This window comes from Brachyistius frenatus, unplaced genomic scaffold (genome assembly GCF_029030835.1).
Source record: "Brachyistius frenatus isolate BFR_SWC_R1_liver_20210118 unplaced genomic scaffold, ASM2903083v1 Contig_5, whole genome shotgun sequence".
Taxonomy (NCBI): Eukaryota; Metazoa; Chordata; class Actinopteri; family Embiotocidae; genus Brachyistius; species Brachyistius frenatus.
Genome location: NW_027210604.1, coordinates 7,136,703 through 7,160,682, shown reverse-complemented (window position 1 = coordinate 7,160,682; position 23,980 = coordinate 7,136,703). Strand labels below are relative to the sequence as shown.

Here is a 23,980-nt window from a genome sequence, read left to right as displayed (position 1 = left end):
ACGTCACCTTTGGGCCTGGAAAACTGGGATGGACTTTTCACTATTTTTGATATTTTATAGACAAAATAATTAAATGACTAATTGCTAAATGTTTTAAAAAAACAAAAACAATGGTAGAGCGTAAAAACCTGTTTGAATCCTTCCTGTTAAGTATATTACCACAGACTCACAGTAAACCTGACTCCTAATAATTTCCATTGTTTAATGGTCACAGTTGAAGCACATGATAAAAAAAGAATATTTACACTGATAGTTTAAAATAAAAGAAACATTTTTGACAACACACACACACACACACACACACACACACACACACACACACACACACACACACACACACCCGACAGCTGCTACTACCTAAGCATGCTCTCCCAAAAGTAACTAACAAACTTTAAGAAAAAAAAAAAAGAAGCCACATTTAAAATTAAAAAGGGAGTAAAGTGCATGTATGACAGACGTCCCTGTACAGACATTTCTGATAGACTGCAGAGAAGCTTCACTTGCCAGTCACAGGCACACTCCTAAAAAGTGTACAAAAGAGATATCAATCAATGGAAAAAAAAAATTAAAAAAATTTACACACCTACAAGGTACAAATTGTGCTACACCGTCACACTCACACATAGACACAAACCAGATATAAAAAAAAAAAAAAACATGTACAGTTCCTAAAATGTCAACACTCACAATAAAGACCTTTACATCTCAAAGAGAACAGAGCAGAAACCTCACAAATATACACTCTGCCTTTAACTCCCAATCCCCTAACCTAGCCTTTCTCCCACACAGGAATACAGACATTATAAAAAAAAAAAACATCTAGTTTAAGTGGCATCAGAACTGCGAGACGACATGAGAGAGACTATTTTACTTCAGTTAAAACCGCTTCTGATTGAGATTGAGAAGGACATCGCAGGAACGCTTGTGCAGCTCAGATTTGGTTGACTTACTGAGGTATCGTGTAGTCAAAAAAGCAACAACAACAAAAAAAAAGCATGCCTCTTCTCACAAAGAGACTATTTTTCAGTTCCTGTTCTAGACACAGCTTTCTCTGAGGGAAAACACTCATCATCTGATCGTCTGTGGTTCAACCTGAGATCTTCTGTCTCTACAATGGACTTTGATTGGTGATATTTTTGGGTGCAAAGTCTTGTTGTCGTTTTTTTCGATGGTCATTTTTGAACTAAATCTGCCAGTTTGACAGGTCTGGGTTGATGCGACTTCAGACAGATTGATTTACAGATTGTACCAGAGGAAGAGCTGCATCAATTTCTCTCCAGCATGAATATTGATGAAGAGACATGAAAGCAAAAGAGAAAACGGAGGCTACATTCCACCTGACATCAGGTCGGACTATTCAATCCACCAACAACAATCAAGTAAATATCAAGTTTGATGAAGAAGCCAGCTGTGACGTATCCGCAGGCTCAGGCATTTTAACATTTGCAACTGTCTGGATGATTGTTTTTTGTTGCTTTGTTCAAATTGAATCCTAGATTTAATTTCAGTTATCTGGAAACCTTCATAGCCTTGTCACTGTGCTTGCACTGAGGCTGGCGTCACAAGTCACAGATCTCACACTCGCTGGATCTGTAGGAAAAACATACAGGAACTACCAAACATATCCTTTAAGGCAAGAGGCATTGGTTTGTGTTGTTGAATAAAATCCAACGTATGCACTTAATTGTCATTTCTAACAGGTGTATGCTCTCTCTCTCTCTCTCTCTCTCTCTCTCTCTCTCACTCACACAGACACACACACACAGTGAGGGTTACATGGTGTGGTAAAGGGTGCTAACAGTTCTTTTCTTTAGCCGCCTCAGAGGGTGAGTCCTTCCATATTGCTGCCTTGTTGTCATAAGTGTGAGCCCAGGCCAGTGCAGAGAATCTTGGCCAGTGTTTGGGAGTTTTCCTCTCAGCGGGCTCTGACTTGGTGGAAGAGAGACTCCTGGTGAGGTTTCTCCAGCATTAGAAAGCCTCTCCGCCCTTATCTCCAGGACCTCTGGCTGCTGGCCGGCTGGGGAAGAAGTGCTGTGGACCCGCTGCTTCTTGGATTCGTCGCTGGCTGTGTGGACCGGAGGTTGCGCTGAAGGAGGAGTTAAGGCGGAGCGGCTGAGCTCCCACTCACTCAGGTCATTGGCGAGCAGCTCCAAGCAGCCCAGTTTGGCCAGAGAGGCCGAGCGCTTCATCAGGGACGGAGGCGTCAGGCCCGCCTGCCGAATCCTGGCCTCCACCTCTCGGGCTCGCTTCTGGATACTGCTGCCTCGCTTCTGAGTGGCTCCGAAGGTTTGGCCCACGCGCCTGGCCTTGCAGGTCCCACCCATGCTCACCTGCCGCAGGAAGGCACCCAGCTCGCACAAAGTCTCCCATGTCTCCCTCATGATAATGTCGCCGTGGGGTCCCTCTGTGGAGCAGTCCCAGTCCGTGCCGGACTCCAGCTCCGTCACACCCTCCAAACACAGGAAGTTCACAGAGGCAAAGGGAGACTGGGCAGAGTGGTGGAAAGGAGAAGAGGTAGAGAACAATCTAGTATCAGCAGGCTGGCGTTTGTGTCCTTTTGTGCTTTTGTCATTATTTCCGAGGTCCCCCATCTCAACTAAATAAGCACGCTCCCTTTTAACTGGTCCAAACTTCCGATCTTCCTCCTCCTGCTCCACCTGCGCAGTGCTAGAGACGGACACCTGCGAGCCAACTGATGCATCCTGGGTATTAGATATCAGTGCAGTGTGGATGCTGTGCGGACGCCGCTGAGAGTGGGAGGTGCTGCCGGAGAGGGAAGGCGGAGAAGAGGAAGGTGACGGAGTGTCATGCTCCTGTTTCATTCTCTGCTCCAGCTGTTGTGTGACACGCCGCACTGACCCCCTCGTCCAGTCGCTGTGGAGACGAGCAGAGGACGCCTCTTCCTCCTCTTTGTTTCTCACATCCTCTTTTACATTCTCAGCTTCCTTCTGTGATAAACCCTCTCCGTCCTCCGTTTCCTGCCTCAATTTTCTCACGTCCTGGTCCTGGGCGCCTTGAGGCTCTGATTGGCTGAGAGGCGAAGTCTCTGTGACCTGCACAGGGACGTGAATATCCTACAAAAGGAAGAGAGATAATATAAAGATAGCTTTATTTAAATGCAAAATAAAGGCGTTAATATAACCATATTGATCCTAAGGAGACATTAAAGTATAACCGAGTCAGAAGTGAGAGATATTTAACAGGGAGTATTCTACCTACATGCCACTAGGTGGCACACTTAAACTCAAGAACACAAAGGTCTACTGAAACGGATAATACATTATAATCCAAGAGCACAGCTGCAGTTTCAATACACTTCCAAAGGGCCTAAAAATAATATTTTACTTAAAAATATTTTGATAATCTATGTTATTTTCCATTTTACACCAACATAGCCTTGAAAATGATCGAAACATCCAGACACGAGACTGCTGTCAGAGCACCCGAGGAGCCTGACGCCACGATTTCGGTGTTTTTGAAGTAAATAAGTTTGTAGTAGCCTTGGGAAGTTTGCGACAAGCAGTGCCTACCTTTCTTTTCTCCTCCTCCTTCCCCTCACCAGTGGAGACCTCCTGAAGCGGCGCTTGATCTTCTTTGCCACAGCTCTTCAGCAGCGGCGACGGCTGCACCGCAGCGCACTGAGCTTTGCCATCTTGACTCATTCCCTTGAACTTTTCCCTGGCACTGAAAAAGTTAATGTGATCAGCACTGTGGCCGAACAACATCACATTGTCTTGTGGAATGGCACCGGGATAGCTGATAAAATCATTAGTGGAGGTGGACTGGGCTGCTAAACCGTCCGACGACGAGCCACATATCTGTTGGTCGCAGTCTGGTTTTTTGACGAGCTCCGGTGCAGACGGACCGTGGGGTCCGGCCTGATGTGCGCTCGGTGTTTGTGTCGCCATGGGCTCAGGCACTGACACGAGCATTGGTTTTAGAGAGCAGGACGACCCCTGTGGTTTGACGACCTCACCCACGGAGGCCGGAGTTGGGGACGGAGCGGGAGAGGGGGGGAGGTGGTGAAGGGCTGGAGGAGGGTGAGGCCGGTCCACCAAAACGGTCTGCGCAACAGTCGCCACGTCTGCCTTTTGAGGCTCGGGCACCACAGTGGCGGCCCTCGGCCGGGAGAGAGGAGGCGATGAAGGCCGCTCCTCAGAGTCACATGAGCCGTTGGAGAGCGGGGGAGATGAGGCGGACACAGAGCCAGCCGCGGATTCAGAACAGCGGCGCTCCAGCTGGCTGCTCTGAGCTGCAGCGGAACGAGAAGGCGCCTCGGGGCTTGGAGCCGCAGCATCGCCGAAGAGAGCTGCCGCCCGCTCGAAGGACGACGAGCCGAGCTGCTTGGAACGGATGCCAGTATCGGGCTGGCTGGTGGAGTGTGCCGCTTTGCCGCCGCTGGCCGACGTTCCCAGTGATTCCAGCAGTTCTTTCACGGAGGGACCAGGCGCGCCGCTGGCCTGGTTGTGGGGGTCAGAGCGACCCAGGCTGTGGGGCTGGGCGTGGGATTTAGAGAGCGGCTCATGGTGCTCAGATAGATCGCTGTCGGAGTGGGAACGCCACAGTTTGTTGTGCCTCTGCTTGCTGCAGAAGAAAGTGACAAGCACAAACAGGGACAAACAAGACAACAAAGAGAAGAAATGACTTATTCTGCAGTCATTTCATGTCACTCTTATCCCCTTTATGCAGACATCTATAGAGAAACATTTTATGAGGTTATTGTGCTATGCATGTATTGTTTAACAGATATATATGACGCTAATAAGACACTGCACTTATAAATATTTTGGGGATTTATGGCAATGTGTAATATGAAAGTAGTTGTACTAAGTGATGAACGCATAGGGAATATCACCCAAAGGGTGGCCAGAAATACAACTCCAAATCAATGCTATTGTTGCTCTATGTCAGCTGGATGTGTGAACGTTTTTGCCATCATCACAACTTTCTAAAGGTGATCATATTGTATTTTCAATTTGATCTGCAGACCTGAAAAGGCCAAAACAAAAGATTGACACACAGCAGAGAAAATAAAACTTCACGAAAACCAAAACAAGACAGCAATTCCTGATAAATAGCTTAAATTAAAACTCAGTCATATGTCCTACTGAATTATGTAAATCTGTAAAGCTTGTTATGGTTCGGTGTAGAGATGTAGAATTTGTGAGTAAAAACTCTTCATTTGGTCAAATAAAAAGCGTGTTCTTTGGAAGCACTTTAAAGTGGTTTAGCCGTGTGTGCATTTTTGTTTTGCTTTACATAGTAAAACCCACCCATGAATCATACCAGTGCGTTCATGTGTGGGTACCTGGCCAGAAGTATGCCCTGATATTCCTCCAGCTGTCTCATAAATGAAGGGTTGGGTTTGGTCACAGTTCGGCGCTCCTTAACGTAATCAAAGGCTTTTTTCAGATCCCAGCCGTACTCCTTCATGGCATAGGCAATCACTGTGGCTGCAGAGCGACTTATACCCATCTTACAGTGCACCAGGCACTTGGCTCCAGATTTCCTGATGTAGACAGAAAGAATCAAGCATATATATATATATGTATATATATATATATATTAAAAAAAATCATCTTATCACTGTCAACAGCTCTGTGAGGCAGAAGATTCATAATTCCTTGTCCTGACAAGGTGAGCGGATCGGAGGAAAAAATATAAGTCACGTGAAACTCACTTGGCTCGAGATATAAACTTGTAGGTGTCATTCCAATAGGCAAGCAGGTCGGTGGCCTCCTCGTCGTAAACACGGATGTTGTGGTACTCGAACACACCAGGGAAGAAGTTGTCGATCTCCCTCGTTACATTCAGAATGTACTGAACTCTGAGGGGAAAGAGAGACGTAAATGAGAGGACGAGAACGATGATTAGATGTACAGTTGTTTATACACAGATTTCTAGGGTCATATAATATGAATACCAGGGGCAAACAAAATGTTCCGAGACTGCTCCCGTTGCACACAAACAGAGTGCAGCGACAAAACTTATAATCATTTCACAAAGGTTCTAGCTTCCCCCTGCTCCATGCACGTCTATGAACTTTTTTTTTTATTGCCCCTCATATTATGTTCTTACTGACTTCAGTAGCTACAGTTTGTACAGCGTAGCGGGTTTTGTTATTTTTATCCCTCCTTACCCGCTCTTCTGCAACTCATCCAGATTGGATGCATTCCATTCGGATCCCTGTAGGAAACAAAAGCAATCCTCAGACTTGTTCAAAGCCTTCCACTGAGCTCTTCATAATGCCTAAATCCTGTGGCAAGACATGCCTGACATCCAGAGTGCACTCAAAAAGAAACAAGACCAAAAGTACCTTGAAATGAAGAATTACACAAGATTACGTCATACTTTGTCGGGTTCCCCAGACATGGATTAGGCCTGGTGCACAAAAGTGCTGATAAATCATTCACGCTTTCTATTCTTTGGTGCCAAATGCAGCACAGGTGCTCCAGATGTGTTGTGAGTCAACTCACCAAGAAGACGTGATCAAAGATCTCCGTAGGACTGTCCATCTGGCCCAGAATGATGATCATCTCGTTGTCGATGTACTCCTTGAACTCTCGCAGGTTGCAGGTCATGTGCATCTCCAGCTCTGTCCGGATCTACTCAACACATCCAGTCAGGGAAGAGACACACATGCACACAGGTCAAATTTAAACCTAAAATACAGAAATAACATTTGTACAGAAAATACAAAATTACATGTTCTTTTAATTGTAATACTGACGAGTAACAGGAACTCAAACATGTCATCGGGGCCCGATTAGTTGCAAAAAACTGGGACCAAACACTTCTGAATTTACAATAATGAATCATATCCTCTTAAAGCATCTGGAAACCCAGAATCTGAAGCACTGACTCACCTCTTTGCAAGTGACATTTTCAAGATCTTTCTGCGTCATGATTTCCCTTAAGCTGCTTTTGATCTGCCGCTCTGTCAGCTCTCTTTCTGTAGGTCTGCAGGACATCATGACATTGAAACACGATATGTGAAGTTAGTCTACTGTCTGCCATGTGGAGGGGATATCTGACTAAAGCACTTGATGGTACTATGTGCATTGCTCACACATGGTAAGGAGTTGAACCTCTACATTTCATGTTCCAATATTTGCATCTTTCAGTCTTTCAATTCGAGCTGCAAGAATTAATTGATCGGAGAAAATTGATCGCCAACTATTTGGATTTTTATAATGACAAAACATCATAATTCTCCAATTTTAACTTCTTTCATATGAAGACTTTCTTGTTCCTTTAGTCCCTAATGATGATTAACTTTTGCCGGTGGCCGATTTGGGACAAAACAGCAAGGCATTTAACGCTGCACCTCGGGCTTTGAAAAACCCTGGTCAACATTTTTTTGTTAATTTCTGATATTTTAAAGACCAAACGTTTGAAAATGATCATTAGTTTACACCCTACTTTCCATAAATATTAATGTAAAAAGCAGTGGGAGAGAATCCAAAGTGAAAAACATAGTCCATATGACCTGCATACTTACGCATCGGAGAAGAGCACGGGCGAATCGGGGCGGTGGGACTGCACGTCCTGCATGGCGTTCCACTCGTTGATGCGGGCCTGGTCCGAGGACACCCTGCTTTGATAGTAGCTGACCCAGGTGAGGAACAAGCTGCCTGGGAAGTAGTTGTGACAACGGGCCACCTCGCATGCTTTGTGGAGAGACTGGAGGGCTGACCTGTGAGGGAGTTGGTGAGAAGGAGAAAGATTTGATAAGGAAATGAGAGGGAGAGAGTTTGAGATCGTGAACTCAAAAGACTTAAATGGATGGCACAAATTAGACACCAAGATGAGCACCTGCAATTAATATGAGGGAGTTCAGTAGATACCAAGGCGTGTGATTAATGCAGGGTGACTCACCACATGGCTTGCACGGAAACGGGCTTGAACACATGCACTCTGTTATCAGTCGACACACTGAAACCCCTGAGAGCGAGAAGAGAGAAGCACGTGTCAGTCATCTTTGCAGACTAATGTTCGGTGCGTACTCTGCAGTGAAAGTACGTTTGCTACTGTCTCACCCATCTCCGTCCAGATGTATTAAAGTGTCGCTCCACAAAGCCAAAACCAGCCCCACGGAACATGAGCTGGGAAGGACAAAAGTTTCCGCGTTACAACCTCACGGCATCAACAGTGGCGAGCGCATGCTGCAGCGTTGCGCGCGTGTCACCGTCTCACCTGTCGACGGGACTGAAATCCATTCCCAGCACCACGCTCTCCTCGGTGTCCTGACGACCGTTGGTCGAGACCACCACCATGTAGCGGGTGATCGGAGAATGGACGCTCTCCAAACGAACCGCCTGCAGCGGGAGAAACGGCGGCTTGTTCAGGCTCGAGGTTGATTGACACCCTGATTTGTTTTTTTTTGTGTTGTTGCGTCTACCCACCAGCTTGATGTTGTCCTCCGGTCTGAGGAGAGTAAACATGGTTTGTAGATGCTGCTGGATGTCTCCTGGTGAGAGGAGAGAAATAACTTGAAACCAGTGTGAAGAACTGCAGCTGCACATACATGACACCTAATCGAGCAGTCAAACGGTCAGTGGGTCTTGAGGACTTTATTCACCTGCATGTTTACTGCGCAGCTGTGAGAAGCGAGAGCCAGACGAAGGGGAGGAGCCATTTCCTCGAGGTAAGAAGAGAGCGGCGCCTTTAACTGTCAGGAAACTTTCGCTGATGCTGCGCAGGTGGAGAAAAGGGAGAAAATGTAGGTGATGAGACAGGTTCCATCACAAAATCTATCCTAGAGAGGCTTTAAAGCTTTAAGTGACATCAGCTTCTCTGACAATGAAACGCACTGCGTGCCACTCTTCGGTCAAGCAATTTTTTTTGTGACGCGCAGGTGATGAGCTGAAAACATCATTCGCAAATCTTTTGGTGATTTGTTAGTCGTTTGATTCCTTTTTCCAAGTAAAACTGCAAAACACTCCTCAGGTCAGCTTCTCGTAGGTGAGGATGTTGTGCCTTTTCTTTCTTACACATTAGTATCTTTGAGTTACGGCCCATTAGTCAGACAAAACCAGCAATATAAAGCCATGAACTTGTGTTTGGGCATTTTTTTTTTTTTCATTACTTTTTGACATTTTATTGCTGCAGTGGAGACATATAAAAGTAAACACTGTTGCTGATGTTGCAGTAATTGTGGCGTTTTATTCCTCAGCTGTAGTTAAGCCGAAGATGCTGTTCATCAGCGTGAAAACATCAAAATATTGAGTATGAGGGATTCTGCAGTCTAAAAGTTGAATATCTTTCCAAAATAGGAATTTATTTCAATGTTTTCTAAGAAAATATCTGCGAAGTCTTGAACAAACATCAGATAGAAAACAATCATGGGAAGATTTGTGTGTCATTATGAGCTCAGGACACTTGACTGTGCAATGAAAACCAACCGGTTCCAATTACATGGTGAGCTGGACGTGTTCATAAAATGACAGAAGCACAACAGACTCAACGTACTGAGTTACAGAGTAAAAAAAAAAAAAAAAAAGAAAAAGAAAATTGTTCATCCATTTAACCAAAGATGTCTTCTTTATATGAACTTTCCAAGCAGACCTTCCTGCAGTTTTTTTTTTTTTTTTTTAATCTCTGTACAAGAGGCAATTACAACTTCACTGGCTTTGGCTGAGACTTCACTACTTAATGACACAAAGCTGAACAACAACCTAGCGTAGAAGTGGCAGCTGCGGCTAAGCCACTCGGCGCAACTGCTCTCTGAACAATGGAGTTGCATAATGGACTTAGAATGCCAAAAACATTCCCTTGATTTTGGGAAAGCTCTGACGTATTTGTGCATTTTTCTGGAAGATTACACTCGGTGTTGGACAAAGAGTTTCTGACCCTGCGATTAGGCTGACGTCAAAGTGAAATCTCATTGAGTTTTGAGATGAGCGAAACACCAGCGGTCAGTGACAGTTCATATTTGACACTCCCTACGTACGGACGGCAGTGATGAATATAGGCCTATTGACAAAAATTGACAGGACGTCACTTTCGGCTGTTTGTCCTCACAAAGAGCCAAAGGAGGAATGAACAGCAGTCAGAACAAAAAGTGACAATTGACCAATATTTGGGCTTTAATAACATGGCTTTTAAAGTATCCAGTAAAATGCTCAAGCTAAAAATAAAGGCAAGTTAGAAAATGTATGACATCCGCAGATAATGTTCAGCCCACATCTTACTCACACTCAGTTTCCTTTATAATGACATTTAAAAAGTCTCATGAATTTGGAAACATAAAGTTTGTTACAGATTTTAAGATTAGCAATGTGCCCTAGTAAAACTCTTCGCCCTTTGAAGTAAAAAAAAAGAAGCTTTTAAACCTTCCTCAGGCCAACGTAGAGATCAACAGCAACAGGGACTATGAGTAGTAACAAAGGCAGCACCAACAAATGTACACAAACATCAGACAGATGTCTTTATATAGGTGCAAATTACGGGTAAGTTTAGACAAACTAAGCCTCTATTCGGCTGATAAAACACATAAATTGCCGGTATCAGTCCCAACATTTGCTCCTTGAAGACACAAATCACTCGCATCCTCCGATTTATAAACAATCTGTCGAAAGGTACACTGTGTGCCTTGATCTCTTGTGCCCCCTCATGATGCATTTCAGACACAGCTAAAAAATGAAACGATAACAAAGGTGGACGTGTGCATGTGAGTATTATGGAGCGAAGGGAAGGAAACCTCCTCTTGCAGCCGCTGACCGCTGCTGCTGTGCTGTCACATCCTTCCCATTAAGTCACCATGGAAAAACCACAAGCCTTTCTTTTGTCACATCAGTCCTCTGTAAGCATGTACTGGAGTGTGGGGTAATGAGAACATAAACAGAGCATACTGTAAGTGCATTGTCCAAGTAAGTAGCTGGCTGAATCAGATCCGAGCAGCCCACAACAGGCATCATCGTTCTCATGATGGTTGTGAGAACACAATCCGCCTCGACATGATACTGCGGCTCATATTAAGATTTTGTGCGCACGAAGCCTGAGGCTCAGATCACAGTGCATCCAGTGAACTTACAGCTGGTAGATCTCCCCCCGAGCGACCGCGGAGTTCTCGGAGAACCGAGGTCTCATCTTCGCCCCGCAGTAGGCGCAGAAGCAGCCGGACGACGAGCCCCGCGGGGCGGTCGCAACACCGGGAGGCATCGCTGCCCCCGGGGGACGAGGGCAGGGTGCGCAGAAGGCGGACTGGTAGTTACCGACAAGTTGTTTAGTTGTGAAAACGCAGACGCTCTGGTGTAAGGTCACACTTTGAGGGCTTGCTCACATCGCGGCATTAAACAACGCGTCCGTCAAAACGATATGTTCCCAAGAGACTGGAAGGAGCGCAGTGAGGAAACGACGTGGACATTTGAACACGAGGCACGCAGGTGTCTCAAAACATCTGTTCAGTGGTTCTGTTTCGTTTGTCTGCAGCAGGCTGCGGTAAATCCTGCCGCTGAAGGGGAGGAGAGAGAGACACAGACACACACACACACACACACGGTCCAATCCATGAAAACACCAGTCTGTGGAGGAGCGTACGACGGATTAATCGTGCCAGGGTGAAAAGTGGGGGTGTCCTACAGCCACAGGCAACGTAATCTTAATGCAAACAAGTCTTGCATAAGAAAAAAAAAAAAAAAGGGATTATTTTCAACATTCATAAGTAAATGAATAAAAAGGGGAAGATATTCTACTATAGGTGAGCGGGCGTAGTGTCCTCCACTGCCCGCTCCGCCCGAGCTCGTCCAAATATGGTCACTCTCAGCCCCCCCCCCCCCCCCAAAAAAAGCAATGGCACCTAAACAAAATGACTCATTGTAGTGGAATTACCTGTATCAATCCCTGGATATATGCTTTGATGTTAAGCATAGGAGAGTGGATCAAAAAAATTGAGAGACTGCTACTATTGTGCACAAATGGTGCACGGCATCATGACGTGCACGGAGCTGGGGAAAGCTATAAACTCAGTGTGTAAGTATTCCAAATTACATCACTTGATAGACATTATCATTCCAGTTACGCACATTTTTGGTGACCACTGAACCCAACAAAGCAGCAATTGGACCAAGAGTGCCGAGGGTGCGGGTCAAAGTTTGTGTCCAACCCAGGAAATCAGGGAGACTCTTTAAATACTTTATAAAATCTAAGTTAACGAAGCAGGGAGCCGAATGAGGTGTTCTGAGAGACATTCACATTTCTGAGGGGCAGAACTTCACTGTCCAGGAACAAAGAAGGCTCATCAGATCAGCAGGGCTTTAACAGGTGGGATTTCTCTGACGGTCTTGGCGATGTGCACTGTGAATTTGTGCCACAGTGTCAGACTGTCAATGACAAGTTCAACTGGGATGTTTTGAGGCAGCTCAGCTCCATTTCTGCGGTGGACAGGAGGATCGCAGAAGCAGCTTGGGGTGAACACACACACGCATGCACGCACACACACACACACACACACACACACACACACACACACACACACACACACACACACACACACACACACACACACACACACGCAGTGTCTCAGTTCTTAACAAGAGTTTATTATCTCAACTACATCCATACTAGTTGAAATGTTATCACAGACTGTTCATATCTGTTCTTATATAACAAACAACCAAATCTAAAGGGACATTTTCTGTTGTATAGTGAATTAAACAGAACTACAGAAAAAGAGTTCTTCTCATTATAGTGACAATATAAAAAGGGGCCAGTAAAACTCTGACCTACTGGACAAGTGGGAGAAAAAAAAATGGTATTATTGTTATCATTACAGTGCTTTTTTGCGATGCTCATCTTTGTCAAAATGCAGAGACATTAAAAGGAACAGCGGTGATGTCTGAGCTACTACTGTCAGACTTACTTACTGTGAAAAAAAAAAGTAGAGCTTTAGCTGGTTTTGTATGAGAACGCTGTGGTTAATCGCATTAGTCTCATAGTAAACTCTGTCACGGTTGTTAATGCTCTTTTAGTTTCTGCTTATCCAGACCACTTGACCACATCTATTATATTTAACAGAGCTGTTCAACTAAATTCCCTTATTTAATTCCCTTCAATCAAAATATCACAGCTTTCTAGGCTAGATAAAACTATCTTGAGAAACAAAGTAATCCCTGAACCCCTTACTTTAGAGAGCCGGCTTATAAAAGCTAGTTCAGTTAATCATCAACAACTACATACTGTAACATTACATCATCTTCTCTACCGCAGCATCTGTCAGGAAATGGTTATCAGGTCAAAAGCTAGTATAATTTTTGAATTTAAAATCCCTGCTGACAGTTTTCCTCGCTTCTCATGGTACAGCATCAGAAAGCTCCATGACAACACTTTTCCTGATTGTTCATTATTGACTCCCCATACCATGTGCAGAGAGGCAGACACTAATCCCATTTGTGTTGTCTGAACCTTGCTGCTGGAGGAAGGGTGACAAAGTTGTGTAATCAATTCTAGGTCTGTAGCCTGTAGAGAAAATGCACACCAGGGCCCGCAACACCTGACACCTAACGTGCTTGCAGTGACAGCACAACAACAATGGAAAAAAAAAAAAAAAAAAAAAAAAAATTACGAAATCAAAAAGAAGTATTCAGGCAACCCGTGAACTGAGGGGAAACTTGACCTTTAGGCAAGTTACACTGATTGTTGATCCCTCCCGGTTTCAATTTATAGGATAGATTACAAACTGAAGGTGACTGCGTAGCCATCACCTGACTGTCATATCCCAGGATAATCAAAAACAGTGTGGTGTTTTCTGTGAGGTCTACCTGTGGCATGTCTACACCGTGGTATTTTGTACAGTTGTTTTATTAGTGTGCCACGTCCACTAAATGACGTAACAACACTGTTAAGAATTAAGTAAAAATATTAAATGTGACACAGAAACACAGCAGAAGCAGACAGTAGTTACACGAATGAGACTTAGACACTCCAAAAGAGGCCTTCATCACTGATATCAGCTTCTTAATCTTGACAGTTAACCAATCAACACGTCAGATTCCATTCAACTCTCTCATCACATGTTTACTTCCTTGTCATGAGGTTGCTTTCTCCTTCCCTGACTGGCTTTCTTTCCACATGAACCCTTTAACAATCACTTACCTCCTTTTTTTTTTTTTTTTTTTTTTTTAATTGGTCTTAGACATTAAGGAAATATCTGTGGCATTTTTTTGTAAAGGCATCGTTGGTCAATCTAGGAACAGTCACGGGCTATTATTGATGGAGGAAAACCATTTATACAGCATTGTATCGCAATATTTTGTTTGTCAATATTGCATGGATGAAATCAATATTAACTATATGAATAATTGAATTTGTTTGGTGCGTGCATTTATGACAGTCTTTCATGACAATGTTGGTCAGTTTCTCTGCTTGACAATCCCAGTTTGCTGCAATGAAACTGATTGAAAGGAGATGTACAGACTGAAAAATTCATTTGATCAAATAAAACAGATGTTAACAAAGTTTTCCTTTAGGGACACAGTTTGCAGACGAAAATTGTAATAAATGACTTTACAGTGTGTATATAAGTGTAAAATCATATAAAATTACACACAATTTTTTTTTTTTATGATGATAATTATTGTATCATGGGGCCACTGGTGATTGCCCTTCCTATGGAGCTATATCCTGTCTTAGGTATCCATGGACTCTCAGCAACCCACATGTTTATGTGTGTGTTGTTGGCTGCATCTCTCAAGTTCCACTGTTCTCCCATTTGACTGAAGTCACAACATCCAATGACAAGCAGCGAAGGCCAGGATGTGGTTTTTACATGCAGACAAACACCAGACACTCCTCTGTTGCTCTTGTGTTTCCACGTATACAACCACACAGACAGTCAGTCACCTTGGAGATCACAACATCACATACTGTACATAAAGCATCACACCTGAGGCTATTCAGTATTTATCTGAAGCGCGCACACACACACACACACACACTGTTAAATAGAATCTATGTTATGGGTAGTCAAGCCTTGTATGTATTACACACCAACAGAAAGTCAATCAGATTATTTACAGTCTAATCAATCTACCAGATAGCATATCTAACAGACTGCATGTATTTGATTACGAGAGAGGGAATGAGAAAGATTTACTGGGGAGGCTTAGAGGCACACAAAGGATGTTCTTCTCCATCAGACAAATAAATCTCGATTTCACAGTTTTCTTCTCATCTGCATTATCTAGATTTGAATAAATCAGAAACACTCTAAATCGTAGCGTCATATTTAATTCCTCCTTTCAATTTTCCGTTTTTAGGTCGGCCAGTGATGTTGCTGCTCTTGTTGATGTCACTATCCTGCTGATGTCACTGACTTTAATCAGCTGCACTGCAGTGGGCCTTGCTTACGCAGGCAGACATACTGCATCACTGAAGTCCTATTCTGCTGTCAGAGATGAGCTCTGCTGCAGCTGCTGACTTCTACCACACGACAAAGCATAGACGTCAGCGCTCGGAGAAAACAAACAAACTTGCTCCCAGGATTTTGGAATATTAAATCAATGCGCAGCCTCACTTTTATTGAATCGTTTTGGCCTGTTTGCCAACACACCTGAGATCACAGGGATGTGCATGTTCTGCTACGTCTTCCGCAGCAAAGGGAGGAACAGCACGCAGTCAAATCAAACATCAGAGGACCTCTAATTTCCACTGAAATGTCCCATTCATCCCAATGTGGACAGCTGGATGACAAGAGAGCATTAATCTCAAACAATTTTAGGACTTCAAAACAAGACATTGATAATAATATTGCTTTACAAGCTACTCAAACTGAAAGTGACATCTGATCATGTACCTATCTTTACGCGCAGACAGACAGACACAGACACACACACACACACACACACACACACACACACACACACACACACAGTATGCGAGTATAGATTTCACTCCCAGCTGCACAAATACAGACAGTCCTCTCACTTGGATGACATGGAGCTCCAATGACCAGACAGACACAGAGACGCTCTAACTTTGGGAGTGGTTACCAATCTGCTCCTGGATCAGCAGTGCAGCTCTCCTGACCCACATACCCAGAAGTGACTCACAGGGACCCTGCTGCCCTCTAATGGACAACCGCGAACCGCCTTTGATTATCTCACATGACTGGATTTCAGGATATGGTCTGTTATTGAAGGGCCAAACATAACAAAGGAGAAGTGAGAGTGTTTATTGGTATCATGTATAACAAATAAACACAAGTAGGCAGTGGAAGGAAATTGCTGATTACTGTTGGACTAAAACCAGTGAGGTTGAGTGAAACAGGATAAACCAGATTTCCAACTCCGCAGCAACAAGGGACAGCACTGGATTGTAATGCTGCAATAGCACAGCAGCTCTTTGTCAAGACACAGCAGGACAGGAAGGAAGTCTTGCAGCTTCACACACATGTAAGGATTCATCTTGATCTGCTTCTTTAGGAAAAGTCTACTTTCTCCCCTGTTAGTCTAGGTCAGGTCAGGTCAGAGGTCAGTGTCCAATCTGTTTTTTGCAAGATGACCTTAGTGTCTCTTTAAATATTTGGCCTGACACTGGATTTCCGGTGCAATGTCCATGTGAACCAAACTCCTCATTTATGATCTCAAACTCCCATTGCTTTTTTTTTTTTTAAATACTTGAGGTCATAAAGGGAAAAGATGGAGGAGCTTCAGCTGAGATCAGAGCAACATTGGCTGCTGCATAAAATCTTTCAGTTTCTTACCTCCTCGGCTGAGAGCGGCGGTCATCCTCCCCGCTACCCGACTCCTGGGAGATCAAATGAGAAAAATACATTTAATAAATGGGACGTACAATACAACAGTCAACAACTCAGGTTGCAGACAGACAGACACAACATCAGATTAAAATCATCCAAATATAATTTTGTTAATGTCCTCATACCAAACCGACAAAAGAGGTCTATTTCCAATGACTGTCAAAATAACATAAATGAGCATTTTCAGCACCCTCTTACAGGACCAGCATGCGGAGACAACAGCTCATGTACCAAAATAACATTCAGCATGTCTGTTGGATAGTACCTGCAACACATGTACTGGACACCGCTGTCATTTTAACAATAAGAAACATGTGGCAAACATTGTGAAACAGTCAGTTTGTTGAGATTTATGCACCAAAACTATTTGGTTAAGTTTAGGAAAAGATGATGGTTTGGGTTAAAACACAAAAGAAATGATCTCCTGGATGAAAGTCCTGAGTTTTAACCATTCGTCAACCCCCAACCTCCTCTCAACACTGACTTTTTCCTACCCTATAATTCCTGGCTACTTGACTTCCTTCTTTGCTCCCATCATAATTACGATGGCTACTGAAGGTCGCCGATATAAAATCTGTCATTTTAACCCCTCCATTTTAGCCGTGGAGCAATGTTGTCGTACTCCGGTTCCTGATTTCACGAAGAAACTTCTATTCGAAAGTGTTTTTAGAATTAATTTAGTTCTCTAGTCACAATATGGTTATAACGACAAATTTTGTTTTACAAATTTAGCAAATTCAAATGAGCTATCACACAAATGAGACAATGAAAGGGAATTGAATCTGACTGTCTTATGTTGGGTAACAATGAGTAGATTGTGTGTTTACATATTCGACCGCACACACGCGCACACGCACGCACACGCACGCACACACACACACACACACACACACACACACACACACACACACACACACACATCTTAATATTCAGTACTGTCAGAGCACAGAGCAGTGGTGCAGAGAGACAGAAGAGAGAGCAGAGTTCAGCTTCAACTCAATTTACACTCTCCAGGAAAATGACCTCAGTGTGTTTTTAAGGTGTGGCTGGTCAGAGAATAACATATTCACACACAAAAACAAGCAGGGAGACAAGGAGAGACAAAGAGAAAAAAAAATCCCAATCAGCACATTGTGGATTATGAAGTTTTTCTAAATTAAAACGCTCGGGCTTAGTGGCAGATAAACACCCATCACTTAACTTGTAATGCCTGCTACTCATCTTGTTTACACTGTGTGCAAGCTTAACTTAACGACATTACAAAAACATTAACAGCTTCATAAAGGGAATAAATGGATTACAGGCCGATGATGGTCCACAATGAGCACAGACAGAAAGATAAAGTCATGCAGGTCTGCCTGAGTGACTGAAGCTAGGCGATAAGGAAGAGAAATAATATCACAGTGTTTCTTTCTTATCTGCGTCAGTGGAAAAATGATTCATGCGGTCAGTGAAAATGATGTGCAGCAAGTTATTTTGCAGTGCTAATGTGAGAAAGTAAAGAAAGTGTGGGCCTAGTTAGCGTTAAAGACAAGTAGAAAAGCGTCTGGACAGCAGAATTTACTGCCAGGTCTTGTGACTGTTGCAGATGCAGTTCAATGTAAGAACTGCTGTGGGCGGTGCTCAGCTTCACTCAGCCACAGTATCCAAAGCAGGTTTCCATAGTGGGTTCTCCAACTCAAAAGATATTTAAAACAGGTCCTGTGCATTGATGAACACATCATGTAAAATATGTGACGCTTTAACCTTCATAAAAGTTTGTGCTCCATTCAGACTCTTTATTGTTACACATTCAAATACACACAAAAATAAATGAAAAAATGAAATGCCTTTGTTGCTTATGAAGTCCATACTTGCAACCTCATTAGCAACTAATAATGGAAATTTATGTAACTGGCTTTTGAAGACATTAACATTCAAATAGTTATGTTGATTTCGGTTTCACGTCATCGGGAATAACAATCATGAGTACATCAGTTTTAAATAAATACAAAGCACCTGATTGTACAATATGACTCAGCATTGAGGGTATGCAAGTAGATATCTCTAAAAAAAAAAAATCTGTATCAATGAATTTGGACTGTAAATGACATGACAATGAGTGGGGTTTCAGTGTTATTCACCAGCTCATGCTGTTGTTCACTGCATTGTGATGCATCATCCAACCTTAGTTTAGATGGGAAAACCCCGAGATTTTGCATATAAGAAAATGGGAGATTTTTTTCCAAAGCTTATGGAAATGTGAAACCTGAACATGTAGTCTGAGCAGGGATGTGCAGGACCGGAGGATAGATATACATCATATATATATATATATATATATATATATATATATATATATATATATATATATCACAGCTGAGATTATTTGCAGTCAGCAACATTAAACTAATAAAGTCTTCTCCCCTCAAGGCCAAATGAACATGTCCAATTGCATGCAGTACAGCATGCGTGTTTTCACTGCAAACACCCTCAACAGACACAGCCAACCTGAGGTTCAAGTAAATATGGTGGTGGTGGTGGTGGTGGGGGGAGGGGGGCAGCTAGCAGGCATCACCAGGGGAGACTTTCCACAAGACTTCACACACAGGAAGACACACGCATGCACATCACATGACAGCAAAGACACATCAAACCAGATGTGTTTGTTATCGCAGTATGTGTGAGCGGGCTACAATTTAAAAGCATATTTCCAGAAGAAAACACTTCATATCCTTCACCGTCCCCGCCAGCCTCGCCGTGCTTAATTACACATGCGTGTATCTTCTTTCTTCACTTTCGCAGCACACACTCCAGTCATGATGAAAGACTGTCTGGCTCACAATCACATCTCTAACAAACATTATCACTGCAAAGGACACACGGTGTGTTGCTTTAAACCTCGCACTCATCGCTACCGATTGCTCCGTGGTATGATCTAAAAATTCTTTCAACTACGCTTTTACATATTTTGAGTTGTACTGGATGACAGTCGGAACAAATCACCTGATATATGGGTGTACACATAGCACAGTTATCATTATATCTACTCACAAAACCTGTTTTGCTCGGAGTGGACAAAAGGTGGGACAGACAGTGTCCCTGTAATTGACATTCTTGGTAAAGTAACTTGATTGCGGTTTGTGATTTGGGACACAGCTGGGGGTAGAAAAACAACATCATACACAATTAATTTAATCTTCTAGAAGGTGAAACTGTCAAGGAAACCGTTGAAACAGCATTCTCTTAATGTGCCCCACAAGTTATATTATTTCATAGTTTGTTGGTCAATATGTCAATACAAACTTTAGAAACATTTGGTGTGAAAACCCATCTGCACCATGACGGCCATTCCTTGGATGTTTTAGGCATGTGGCCAAAGTGGCAAATCTATAAGCAAGACTGCCCTACGATAAAACTAAATTCTTATTTGATAGCTGCATCAATGTGACCTTGATTTAGCAAGTCATTAATTCACCTGATCAGCAAAAACATCACTGCAGAAAACATCATTTTTATTCTGACTGCTTGTTTTACTAATTTATTAGAGCTATATATAAATTACATACAATATCACTGCCTAATGACTCAGCTCTTGGAAGTAAAGCTTATATAACTTTTTTTCACCAGTGGTGGAAGAAGTATTCAGATTGTTAACTTGAGTCCTGCATGAAAGATGCTACTTAAGTAAAAGTACATAAGTACTAGCAGCAAAATGTAGCTAAAGTATTAAGAGTACTAGTAAAAGTAGTAGGAAATGTACTAGTTTGGTCCGTCTGATGGATATATTATCATAAACGATATCATTGGATTTATTAAGCATCAGTGTGTAAGCAGTATGTTAATGTTGTAGCTGCTGGAGGTGGAACTTGCACTACTTTATATCTAGTTTCATAGACAGGAACACCAGATACATCTGAAGCGTGGAGACATGATTACTGGGAGAGGAAAGAAAGCATTTTAAATTTTGGGACTTTTTCTGTAATCTGTGATATTTGCTGAAATGTTGGATCATTCGAAATCTATTGAAATTAAACCATGTACGAATTTTACAGGGAAAAAAATCCGTATTTAGTGGAGCTGCCGACGACACGCCGCTTTTTGTAAGAAGTCAGAAGCCAAAAAAGGCTGGAAACCACTGGTTTATTCTTTGTGTGGTATCTTAAAGACTTGTTATACTATCCATTGTGTCAAATTTCCATCTAAAAAGGAACTAATGCCGACAAATAAATGTGGTGGAGTACCAAAAAAAACAACAATATTTTCCTCCGATATGTAGTGAAGTGGAAGTCTAACGCAGCAATAAATGGAAATATTTAGAGTACAAATACACCAAAATCGTACTTAAGTATAGTACTCGAGTACTTAGTGACTTCCCTGCACTCTTTAGCATATTACAGTATATCACACTGACTGCGTCACTGATGAAAACAATGCCGCCAACAGTACACAAAACAGCACTGACACAGGAAGTGTGTGTGCAGTTGTGTGAAACAGACGAGAGAATAGCAGGTGAGTGCTGAACAGGGTGTTTATGATTGTATCTGCTCCTTCTTCTTTTCAAGGAAGCAGGTGACTCCATCAGACAATCAGAAGCAGAGTGAGGAAGTAAGAGAGATTGTCAACAGGAAAACCACCTGCTCCCCTACTTTGCGTGGCCGCGCTCCCTGCTTTCACTGCGCACACAGGAAGGAGACTGGTGGCAGACAGGTAGACAATATGCAGAGACAGCCAGGGACAGACAAACAGAAACACACGTCCACGGCCTCGTTTACATACCAAGACGGCACACAGCGGCGAATACCCGCCTTCATGCGCGTCGCAAGGCGCTTTATCACGGGCGGAAGTGCAGGAATATTTATTGAATGAAGGTGCAGTTCTGTAACTACCATTAGCTCCGATGGCCGTGTTGTTTCGTGAGGGATGTGAAAGCCAAAAGAAATGTACACGACACCGTCGATGAAAGTCGAGTTTCTTTATCCGCTGGACAGCGTAAAGTAGCCGGCTGAACATTTCAACTGTCTGAAATGAGCACGAGTTAACATCGGAGTACATAAAAACAGAAGGGGAAGTTGTCATTTCCTCACATAGTAACACAGCTGATAGTGTCGTCCTGACGGACAGCAAGCAACTAAACATTTTCGAGCAGGTTAACTTGAAAAGACACCGATACTGTAATTGAAAATGATGGGCAGCTATATTTTACGCATGCGCAGGAGTACAAAGGCAAGGCGCTTTGGTGACAGTCAGTAGCCGACAAAAAAGACAGCGGAAATGCAGCTTCCAGTCGCCTTTGATAACATGGAGATTTGGGTTTGGTAGCGGTGGAAGCGGCGAAAGTGGGAGGGAGGTTTCAATAATAAAAAAAAAAAAAAAAAAAAAAAGCGGCTCTTACCGAAACACAGGGGCTGGAGCTGGTGCTGGGGGTCGGTGAACGCTGCACGGTAACCAGCGCCATTCAGCGACCGGGAAGCGGACACATGAGAGGAAGGGACGGCGGCGAGACGAGCATAGTTGGCTTCAGAGGTCGAAACCCCAGCTGAACCCGAGCTATCGGTCTTCTCTCGGTTTTTTTTTTTTTTCCCCGGCTCTCTTTCGCTCTGGTCGTGGACTGTTTGACTACTCCCCGGCTGTTTCCTATGTCAATGCCTCTTGCGCATGCGCAACTACCCTCAGCTTGTCAATCCCGTTTAACCGTATGTGTGCTGGAGGTAAACAAAGCAGTTATGAGTAGTGTCTGCCTGTCAAACAATAAACACGCTGCTAGGGTAGTAGTAGTAGTAAATGACACTATAAGAGGAGCAAGTCCATCGCCAGGCAAACAGTTCACAGCATTTAAACAATAAAATATATGTCTTTAAAAAAAAAGGCAGTCTTCTCCAGCAACGTTATAGAGTAATACTGAGGACCTTTGAGACTCTGCTTTTTTTTTTTTTTTTTTTTAATGTGGTAAAACTGTTACAGCACAACCGAGATTTCCTGTCTTTTTGTCCTTCGTGCTTACTGTTTGAAATCACTGGATCCTACATTACCCATGATGCAACTGATCTACACCCATGCTTAGCTACAATGCCCAAATCTTTCAAACTTTACATTCACAGTTTGTAACTCAGGCTTTTTTTTATTAAAAATGGGAAGTCTTCAAACCCAAACCAAAATAATCGCCAGGAACGCTCCCTGTTTGTTTGTTGTTGTTGTTTTTTTTAACTTTGAATTGTCCCCAACAGAGTAGGTACTCAAAATCACAGGTAAACTTATCTGTAAAACTATATTGCCTCTTTAATTAATGCCTTACTATGTTATATTAGTCTTTTAACAGTGTATTTGCAGAAAGTGCACATCTTTACCAGCTATTATTGTCCATAGTATTAATGCATACTAGACCCAGAGATGTTATACATTAACTTTCACAAGTCACTCTTACATCTGGTACAAGTCAGTTTCCAAGTTTAAATGTTTCATCTGAAATTAATAGAGCTGGATCTGTTGGTTCCTTTGTAATTTTCTCTGTAAAGCAAATTAAATTCATTCGAACTTCAGGTTGATATAGTTTGATTTAAAAAAAAAATTTTTTAAAGCTGTGTCAAATCTAAGCATGGTATAAAAAACATTTTTGAAAATGTTATGTTTGGGTTGCTTGCAGGTTTGCTATCTTTATAGAGCATGAATCATCCTCATTTAATATCTTGGTTTAAGAGTGTTGGTATAAATCTGCTACTCCAACTTTGGGTTGTCGCTTAGGAAAGGAGAGGGCTGCCCTCCGATAGGTTAGCCAGGAGACACTGACTGAGAATAAACATCATGTGATATTTTATGAATCCTGAATCCTGTAGCCCGCCTGTCTGAACCTGTCCAGCTACACTGTTATCTTCGCAGTCTGAGGGCACAGATCAAGATAGCCTGTCAACCATAGCTTGTCACAAATCACACACTCGAATGCGTGATTTGTGACATGACGTTTATTCTCAGTCAGTGTCTCCTGGCTAACTACAAGGCAATATAGTGAATGAATTAGCTCAGATGCACAGCACCAGTAGTACCATTATCATTATAGCAGGCGCACAACCTGGTTTCTCTCCTCCTACACATACAAGACCAAATTACCAAAAGTCAAAGATATGAGTGATGAGCAATGCAAAAGCAAGACACAATACTTCAAATGATTCACTATATTACCTTGTTGTCATCAGTTGTGTTTTATTTGTAATAGACTGCAATAAGACTGTACAATAACTCACCTCTGGC

The 23,980-nt window shown here is 42.9% G+C and overlaps 1 protein-coding gene across 2 annotated transcripts; it reads right to left on the bottom strand.

Moving 5' to 3' along the window:
• Window positions 1-182: 182 nt before the first annotated feature.
• On the bottom strand, window positions 183-22,359 carry ssh2b (slingshot protein phosphatase 2b). 2 transcript variants are annotated; one of them, XM_069719959.1, is made up of 15 exons: window positions 22,131-22,359; window positions 16,703-16,746; window positions 8,582-8,694; window positions 8,406-8,470; window positions 8,197-8,318; window positions 8,040-8,105; window positions 7,879-7,944; window positions 7,502-7,696; window positions 6,867-6,960; window positions 6,477-6,605; window positions 6,140-6,186; window positions 5,681-5,827; window positions 5,309-5,509; window positions 3,531-4,584; window positions 183-3,074 (listed from the first exon to the last, which is right to left on the bottom strand). In XM_069719959.1, the coding sequence occupies exons 1-15, from the start codon at window positions 22,191-22,193 to the stop codon at window positions 1,773-1,775; spliced, it is 3,708 nt and encodes a 1,235-aa protein (XP_069576060.1). In that variant the 5' UTR covers window positions 22,194-22,359; the 3' UTR covers window positions 183-1,772. The 2 variants fall into 2 exon arrangements, with proteins under 2 accessions (XP_069576060.1, XP_069576053.1); XM_069719952.1 differs by lacking the exons at window positions 16,703-16,746; window positions 22,131-22,359 and adding an exon at window positions 11,036-11,445.
• Window positions 22,360-23,980: the final 1,621 nt, after the last annotated feature.